We start from the raw sequence: 10,007 nt of genomic DNA, 5'->3' as shown, positions 1-10,007 counted from the left end.
CACAAAATGAAAAAGTAGGTCATATAAATAAATAATCCTAAGGCTTCCATATGAACATTTATATTACTCCTATCCAAAACATTGAGCATGTTTAAATCATTAAGTACTCCAAACATGTTTAAGAAGAGCTTGCAAGTCCTTGATCACTTTCTTTTTGCTAAAGTTATGCACTTCATTGCCATTAAGCCCATTATACTTTTAAAATTGCAAAACCAAGTCATCATGCACGATGAACTTGGGCATTGTTATGTACTAATAATGTTACACTAAGAATTTTTCTCAAGTACTGTTGCCTTTGCACATAAACATAGGACACAATGAATTCTATTACCATATTCTTTTAACTACCCTAACTTCAATCTGTGGCTCGACATAACCTTCCAATGGTTCTCCAACCCAACAAGCTCAAACAACAAAAAGGGAAGAACAATGGACATCCTACTAGTCATGTCGAATTCTTGTTTTTCTCGACAAGTAGAGCCCATCTAAAATGGATATCTACTTGGTAAGTGTGTAGCCCAATTCCAAGCTATTCCTTTCACACCTCCAACAAATTCTATCGTTTTGCATACAATAATGTAGCATATATACGAGTACAAAAAATTAGAGTGAAAGCATGGGCTGAATAACATGAAGCAAAATGTAAATGATATAATCAAGTAAACATGACAATTATTGATGGAAGAAAAAGGCATGAATACTGTTTTATATATTTGTGATAGTCTTCCCAACTTTTTGTATCTCATTGTATAAATGTTTTGTGGAGGAAATGGTGATCCATCAATAATGCAACATGGAGAATGCTGAAAAGCTAGATACTCTTAGCGCCAAATGAGGGGACTTTTTATCAGGAAGAACATTTGAGGTCTTATTTAGAGCTCATGTAGGAGTTAGAGCATTGTATATGTATTCTCCAACAAATAGCTGTGCCTCATTACAAAAATATGAATCTTGTATGTCCGTTTGAATTTAAATTGTATAGGATTGAGGAACACAAATACCTTGTCTTCAGGTACAATGTGCTTCCATTAGCGTTGGCCAATTACGAAAATTTTTATAACCTCCCTGGCCCTTGCTTTAGCTCTTTCTGACTGGTATTTGTCATTGTGTTATGCCCCTTCTCCAAGATAAGTGTACCTCATTTCAAAATATGTACCCATGTATACGCACTCATGCTGTTTAACACTGCAGTGGAGAAATTTCTTTGCTTTTTCATTCCCTTCTATGCTTGTAGAAGATTCTTGTTACAAGCACCAACATCTTTCTACTAGCAATGTACTTCAATAACCCTTTGCCCATCAAGAACTTACTAATTATAACTTCCAATACATTTGACACTATCAAGCTTTTCAATGGCCACTTCAGTTGAACTAAACAGTTGTTTTTTCTATCATATAATGGTAAAGGACAAACAAATCTGCAAATCTACAATCTATTCCATTGAAAAAGTTATTTAACCTTTCAAGATCATACCACACATGGACCCAGCATAAGCATTACAGAATCTCCTTGTTCTTCTAGAACAGTAATGGGGTTCCAAAACCCTAGAATCTGTCTGATATCAAAACTCTTCAATGTATCTGCAAAAGTACAGCACTAGAAGGCAGTAGAACACCAAAACTGCGGATAACCAGAAATTACGTGTTAAAACTTTGCACAGGCAAAACAAGGCCCAAATTAACCTCACATTCAAATGCAAATAGGCTCTTTTCTCCGTATGTACAAGTGTGATGGTTGAAAATTAGACTCCAATAAAAATGTATTATACCTTGGCTCGTACAAGTTACAGTGATCTAAATAAAAACCATATCACAATCCTTGGAATATCCATTAACAAACCACTAGACTTAACTATCAAATGAGTGGTTTTATACTCCTTTTTCTTATGCTTTGTGGTTTTCTTTGCGTTTGGGAACATTCAAAAGTCTTTTAGTGTTGATACTAAGTTGCAATATCTACCTAAATGTTTCATAGTATTTAGCACATTCACCTTGAATACAGTTGCATATGCACTGAAGAAAATTTTCATGATAAATTAGTGTGCAATGATGAATATACAAAAAATGTTCTTAGGTATACTGGTATTTCAGATTTCTCCCTCCCTCACAACTCTTATCATGTGCACATGGGATAATGCACTTTGAAAGAGCATCACAACAGGCACCTCCAATAGAACAATATGACGGGAAAGTCAAAGGATACCAGAGGATTGTTTTGACTTCTTCATGTCCCTTCAGTGAGACCTCATTTTCCATTTAATTTTACCATTGCCAGAGCATTTTCTCCAATTGCAGAGCGGCTGTCCCAAACTTGAGATCAAGTACTATCCTACACAAGATGGACAGTACCAAGAGCCTTCAGGGATTTTGGGAAGTGCAGGGACAAGACAGTAAATATGATAGGCTTCATCACAGTCATCACAAAGTACAATTTTGTCATCATGAGCATCAACCTTACAGACTCTGCAGAGACAGGAGGGACAGTACCACACCCCATTTGGCATTTTCTTCTCTGTTTGCCCTAAACAAGACAGATGAAACTTCTTCTCACATCCAGAGCATGAAATTTTAGGCTTTTTATTAGCCACTCGACAAAGTTTGCAAACATTTCGTTTGTGTGCAGATAGTTGTCGTGGTGACTGCATTCCAATAGAATTTGTGGTGTGTTCCAGAGACTCTGTTGCAGAAGCAGAAACACCACTTTCCTCTAGATGCTCAGCTGCAACAGCTTGTAGAGACTCAATCCAAAGTCGATCACAAACAGCACAATGATGGCCAGCACGAGGGTTCTCATGTACCACCACAGATTTCTTCTCTAACTCAGCACACTTGGGACAGTACCAAAACCCTTCAGGAACACTATCAATGGGTGGGGCAAGGCAGTACATGTGATATGCATCATCACAGGTGTCACAAAGAAGAACATCCTCATCATCTTTTCCGCAAACCTGACAGACCCCACCTTTGTCAATAACCTTCACAGCAGCCTTGCAAGACTGACTTGTTTCATTGGTTATCTGTTTATGAATGGACACTTGTGTTTGCAAACTATTATGATTTCTCCTGGTTCCCTGCCTAGTTGTAATTATTCGAGAACGTCTCCCATCAGTGTTGATGGTGCAAGATGGACAATACCAGCCTCTAGGGAAAGTGTTTGAATTCAAATTTACGCACTCTTTGTGATAGACTGCATGACAGTGAGAGCAAACAATGGAGTTCACACTCTCCTTAAGCCCGCATTCTTTGCAAACACCATCTACTGTATAATGCTTAGTACTCCTAGTACCAAGTAAATTTGTAGCCTGATTCATTCTTTGCTGCTGCCTTGACCTACCATCTCCTCGGTTAGGATCCATAAGAGCCTGAGATCCAGCCTCTGTGGTGTGGCCTGACAGCACCATCAGTCCTTCACACTTGGATGCAGCTGTACTATTATGCTGAACTTCAAACAAGCTCAGCACCTGGGAAAAAAGAAATGTCACAAAGGGAAGCATATTTCATGATACATGATTAACAAATCGTTGCAGCAAGATTCATTACATCCTAAAATAAGCAGATCAAAAGTGCACGGTCCAAAGGAGGCAAGAGGCAGGCTTTTGTACAGGCGGGGTCCCCAGCATCATCAGCCTTGGAGTTTCAGGATTCATTAAGAGTTTACACAAACCATCTCCTCCATAATTCATGTAAGCATGTCAATCTCTTATATCATTCACCTGCTCCATCTAGAGTTTTGATAATAACCCTTTCTTTCAGTGTGCACCATCCACTGAGCATGAAGCCAACAAAAGACAAAGCTATTACTGGGACACGCTCTATGTGCTGCAGCTACCTCGGATGTTTACATGGAGCATGATTCATTCACATGACCTACTATATGGGGGATGACAGCCATCATCATTTCACTCCAATCAGGCTGCCTTTTGAAGCAACACCCTCCCCTTGGTTGAAAATGACTGAAGCATTGTGACAAAAGCAATGCCTTGTATCAGGCTACTAGGGCTGCCCTCATCCTCCACAGTGCTTGAGAAGTAGTGCCTCTCTCATTCAGATAGAGTACCCATGCTGGATCAGGAAGGGCAAAGAACACAAGAAAGCTGTGTTGTCCTCAGCCTACAGGTTCATTATGAATGCTTCCTTAAATAAACCCCTAAAGCACTTTATAGATGACAAAGGACAATGAGCACCTGTTCTTTATACAGTTTGTCAAAGCATTCAGAAAGATCCCTTGCCAACTTCACAAGAGTGCTTCCAAAAGAGTGAACATTCTTCCAGACCTGATAATAAAGAAATGTAGACCTGTTAATCCAAATTTGAAATTTTACTTATCCTCTCAGTACATTGTGGACTAATTTTGCTATATCATATTTAGCAACCAACATTCATTAAGTTTCACAGAGTGTCTTATCACATTTGAACACATACACAACAATCTCTCAAGCAGGAATTTATAGCGTTGTTTGTTGCAAGCTACTCAGCAACTGAAGGTGTGCTCACATATTACTGCAGGGTAGACGTGCTGGTTAAAGAGCACATTAAAGTTTACATGTAAACTATTGCCATATATGCCTCTGGTGTCGATAACATAAGTCTGTGTTGCCTTGTTTATAATTCCTATTTGCATCAGAACTCCTAGATTTTGATGTGGTAGGTATTTACATTAGTTGCTCAGACCATGAGGGCCTAACTAGACTAAAGGAAGCATCTGACTAAGAATTCATAGGGATTAATGAAATCTCCAACCTGTCATAAAAAGCCAAGTGTGCATCATGTATAAAGACTCCAGTACTTGGCATGACCTAGTCACAAAGGACAAGTGGAAAATGGGATTTCTATCTAATTGTGTCAAGTATATTCTATCTTACTTTGAACATACCTGCTGGATATCATCAGAAAAGAGCTGAGGTGTATGTCCATACACGCCTGAGGAGAATCTAAGAGAAATCAATTCCAAATCTAGGAAGCTAGAAAGCGATGTAGTTGCTTTTGGCTGAAGAGTAGCTTCCAAAGAGCCAGAAGACGATGATGATCCATAATTTAGCATGTTGCTTAAAATTCCAAATTCTTCCGTGGAGAAAATGTTTCTGAGAACATCTTGGCAAGCCTGAGTTTGGGATGTCACTGAAGGAGGCTCCTGTCTGACTATTGTCAAGTTATCAGATTTTGTTGTTTTAGATGTCAAAGCTACATCCCTGTTTGGGTTATCAGAAACCTTGTGATGAGAATTTGATGTTTCATCTTTCTGCACACAAAGGACGTTTCATGTGTTAGTAAGTAGTCACACTAGCCACCAGATCTTAACTATCTACAAACGTCAATTGCACAGAAGGAACAATAAAAACTACATAAAATTTTATATGTTCCAATGCCTGAAGAGTACATAATTCCCCGTAATTAATTTCAACTTTTCAAGTTACAAAGTTAATGGACACATTTCACAAACGTTCCACAGTGAAAAGTGATGGCATACATCAGTCCATAAGTTATCCCTTGTTGCTTTCCAGGCTTAGAAGTTAGCATGCAGTATTAACCACTCTACATCACAAATTAGTTGCAGGAACAACATTCAAATAATACACATGGGAACATAAATCAAGCAGGCCCTTTCTTAATAGTATAAGCCTAGACAGAGTTTCACAAAGTAACTCCTCATACGCATCATGCCGGTGGTCTCTGCAACCTCTTCAGCCTCTCCTTTTCTTCGTCCCCTCTTGCAGCACCTGCAGTCCCTCCAACATGCTGCCTTTAGTAAGAAAGCACATTAAATGTATGTCCCAAGGTTTGACAACCTAGCCTATTTAACCATGTCAACAAGCATGGTCCTTGGGTGCCACCATACTTGTGCTTTTTACAGTTTCCCGAAACCTTGTTTATGCTAAGAAGGAACACACTGTACAATCCTCTCAACAGAGCTCGTTTTATGTTTTGACTGGAGAGGAAGGTCTGCAGTTACCTGTTTTTTACTTCTACATACTCACATTCCCACTCTTTGCATCAACATTTCTCCCCCAAAGCAGAAATGATGTCCTCAATGTCTAGGTATTCTATGGCTCAGGTTGGGAACCTCTTGTTTTAGTGTCCTTACAGCTTCACACTTTTCTGGTCTACTCTTCGATTTATTTGGACAGACACTTAACACCATCTGCCGCTATCTCTGATCTCTAGAATCTACCAATACATATGATTAATCTGGTTCTGAAGCAAGGTTTTCTAGAAACTACGAGGGCTTGTATGTTGATTAGGTTATCACCAGCATTCAAACTTTTCTTCAGTCTATTCACATAGAAGGTATCTAGCAACTTCTACTTGTAAGCCACAGAACCTACTTTGTTGAATTTGGTGAATGGACAGCCATTTTACCGTCTTTAGATGTTACAGTGCTCTGGTTTTGTCACCTCCTCCATACAATTTAAATGTTGCTCCAGGAGAAGGATATTGGGAGTCTTGGCCTGATGAGGATATCCATGAAAATCTCACCCACTTAGCAGAAACACCAATACAAAAGATATCCTCAAAAGAGTGTGGTTCAAATTAGGTGTAAAAAGTGTTCCAAATCATGCACACAAAAGCTTCCCAAAGGGGAGTTTGCCACATATCAAGATCATTGATCTACTGTGCAAGTAATCTGGTATAAATTTCCAATGCCTTGGAACACCAACTTAGATAGCTTCAAGTCTAAAATCCATGCAACAAGTCCAAACAAACACATGAAAATGTTGCAGCCATGAGAGCTCCATACATTAACATGAATGGAGAGAAAACCCAATACTACAGTGCATTGAGCTCTTATAAGCAAACTCTAAGGCAGCAATGTTTCCTTCCAAACGGACTGTTTTTGCTGCATAATTCCTCAATATGGTCTTCTAGGACCTCATTGACCTACTCTGTTTCACCATCACAGCCTGAATGGCCAGTTGAGAAGATTGTCCTCCAAAAGTGGCAGTTAGCTTTCCAACTATCACTAGCTCTATTGGCAGACAACCAATAGAGACTAATACATCCCCCCCTAACATCCAACCTGCACACGAGACAAGATGCAAGCCAAACTCACCATAAAAAGGGACTGGGCATCAGACTCACTTCCCAGCTGTAGAGCCAAACGGGCTCACCCTGAGCCTAAGAGCTAGGAGCACTCTAGGTCGCGACCACATCCCAAGCGTTGGCGTCTCATACCACAAACCCAAACTATCTGAAAATGCATGCATGCAAGCAAGAGACTAAGAACTGAAGGATGTGCCCAATATTTACAACACTGATCTGAATTATCTCAGCCTAGAGGATGAGATACGTAAATACAGTTATCTACATGGCTCTCAGGTTGGGCAAGGCTAGTAAGTGCATAAACTGTCAGAAAGATTAAAAGTATTAGGTCAGGCATTAAATATACTAAGACGATCTGGAAAAATATGGGACTCCTTTGGAAAACACAAAAATAGTGCCACATGGCAAGCCTGTCTAAGGATCTATCTAGATTCGCCGGCCATTGGATCAAGCAAATCACACGCTCCAATTCAACTCCCACACCACCCATTTATGTTCCTAAATAACTCTAAATACTTCCTCATATCCAACATCTTTATTCCTTTTTTGGCTTCGCTCGCCCATGGAGAGTAAAGAGGCCTCCAAACAATAGTTTCAAAGCCTATTCTTCTACCTGTACATATTGGCAGGCAAAAATGCACCACAAAAAGTAGTTACTATGGAATTTTGTTTTGGGATGGCTAAATCTCTGCCACATGGAAAGTAAACAGGGCCTCTAAAAAAATTGTTGCATAGCCTAGTCTTCTACCTGTATGTATTGGCAAGCGAAAATGCACCACAAAACCTCGTTATTATGGTATTGCCACTAGATGAGTCTATGCTATACACAAATAGTTCAACACGTGTAGGCTCACAAGTATTAAAAACATACCTATGCCTGATGTGTATCCTTTCTATGACCAGACTAGGCAGTAACTGCCATGTAAAGTAACTCCTGCAAACGTTAAAAGCAACTTCCTAGCAGCTAACCACCAAATATTCATAAGCATATCTAAATTACAATTGCTTTAGACTAGTATGAAACCACTCACAAATGTGGGCATAAGAGCTCAGGCTCCACCTTTGCAATATTAGGAAAAATCCAATAAACATACTCTTACTTCACACCATACACCTATCCTTGGCCACGGCACTTATTGCTAAGTGAACTGAGTACTGATCCCGAGCATTCACACTTGGCACCACTCCTACGTAATGTAAACTGTAACTTACCTCTGTGATTAGTTTTAGGAGTGCTGATCTAAGAGTCATGTTCGACAACGAGCCATCGGGCAAAGATTCAAGCCAGTTTTTTAGCACAGATAGTACACCTCTATCCAGAAACTCTTGTTGTAGCTGTCTCCTGCAGAAAATAGAACGTCATTATAGTAACATTGCACAGGTCAAACACCTCCAAAAAGGTTTAAGAAGAGGACATGCCATTCCAAATATTACTTTGACAAAACACTGAGGAGAGAAGGAAGCATTTTCAGCTTATTGATAGCCGGCTTTGACTGCCTATGAAGTTCTGCATCCTCCTCTGCAGCAACTTCAAGACGAGCCATTAATTGCTCTACAAGTAATGTCGTATCCTCTGCTTTTCCCTCATAATTCCTATTTTTTGCTTTCCCCAACTTACAATTGCTATTCAGATCATCATTTTCTTCTCCTTCTTCACCCTGAGGAGCATTGTAGCAAAATTCAGCACCAAGATGCAACAGAACATGCCACATAACTAAGCAAGGCCATCATGATCCAGCTGCAAATCAACTACCTGAGGTGCATCACCACTAGAATCAGCTTCCTCGTCACCACCAGCTACAGAATCCTCTGGGTCAACCCCTGTATGATCAATGAGGGCATCATCATCCTTTGCCAAAACAGCATTATCCTCCTGTTCCAAATCAATAAAATTTGACACATTGTTCCAGTGAGAAATAACAGCAAACCTGACAGTAGAAATACATGAAGAGTAACATTGTCCACTATTATTATCCTAACGCTGATGGAGCCAAGTTCACTTACATTGTTTTCTGCTCGAGAAATGGAATCCAACAATTGTTTCGTTTGCTCTCCTCCTTGTTGGCTGCTATGTGAGCAAGCCCTTGATGGCTGTGGCTTCTCACTCTGTTTACCACTATTGGCCAGCAACGCGAGCTTATCCAACATTCCACCGAATTCTGCATCTTTCCGTGGTCTACTGCTCTTCTCCTTCCTAGCTTTCTTCTGTGGAAGTTCATCCACAGGCTCATCGAAGAGTTCCTCATCATCACTCGCATGGCGAGGCAACCTCGGACGATTTGCACTCTCATTAATTTGGGTAATTAGCCGTTTTCTGGATTTAGATTTTGGTGTACTATCTTCACCGGACTCTGCACCTGACGAGAACGCATCTCCTCGTTCCCAATTATCTTGTCCTTCCGCAGATGTTTGCTTATCGAATCGTGCACCAGGATCAGAAGACGGCTCTCCTTCTTCATCGTAATCCATAGCCACAAGAACTAAGAACTGTGCAAATTTACCAAAAAGGGAGAGGGGGGAAATCGCTAGGGTATCGCAGAGAACCATATACGCGAGAACTGAAAGCCATGAAGCACATACCGATCGATCGTCAGAGATCCTCGAAAAGGGCTAGCTACTGCTAAAATTCTGCATGTTGAAGGGAACAGGCCTTCCGAGAGTGAGGAGGAGGCATGATGTGCGTCTGTGACTGCGCTGCGGGCCCGTGAAACAGAGAGAGACAGAGACAGAGAAAAAAAGATGCAAAGACAGAGACAGAGGCAGACAGACAAATCCGGGTTTTGAACCCGTGCAGATCCATTGCCCATAAAAAAGCCAAACCAAGGCTCGATCCATTGCCATTGGTCATTGGTTAGAAATGCCCCTTAGCACCAAAATAAAGCTAATATTTGACGTAAATTAAATTATTATAAAGGCCGAGGGGTTGTAGCTCAAGTGGTTTGAGTGTATGGATGTATGTATACATAGGTG

General features: G+C 40.3%; 1 protein-coding gene across 2 annotated transcripts; it reads right to left on the bottom strand.

Annotated features, from left to right (window-relative positions):
* Positions 1-2,013: 2,013 nt before the first annotated feature.
* Positions 2,014-9,807, bottom strand: LOC148025087 (uncharacterized). Of its 2 annotated transcripts, XM_087694789.1 has the most exons (8): positions 9,618-9,807; positions 9,042-9,524; positions 8,791-8,910; positions 8,472-8,695; positions 8,250-8,379; positions 4,873-5,238; positions 4,184-4,273; positions 2,014-3,460 (listed from the first exon to the last, which is right to left on the bottom strand). In XM_087694789.1, the coding sequence occupies exons 2-8, from the start codon at positions 9,504-9,506 to the stop codon at positions 2,324-2,326; spliced, it is 2,532 nt and encodes an 843-aa protein (XP_087550915.1). In that variant the 5' UTR covers positions 9,507-9,524; positions 9,618-9,807; the 3' UTR covers positions 2,014-2,323. The 2 variants fall into 2 exon arrangements, with proteins under 2 accessions (XP_087550915.1, XP_087550914.1); XM_087694788.1 differs by having other exon boundaries at positions 9,042-9,807.
* Positions 9,808-10,007: the final 200 nt, after the last annotated feature.

Source organism: Lygodium microphyllum, chromosome 15, assembly GCF_053477565.2.
Source record: "Lygodium microphyllum isolate KBCC chromosome 15, Lygodium_microphyllum_v1.1.10, whole genome shotgun sequence".
Classification (NCBI taxonomy): domain Eukaryota; kingdom Viridiplantae; phylum Streptophyta; class Polypodiopsida; order Schizaeales; family Lygodiaceae; genus Lygodium; species Lygodium microphyllum.
The sequence above is the reverse complement of the archived record's forward strand: the minus strand, read 5'-3'. Positions and strand labels throughout refer to the sequence as shown.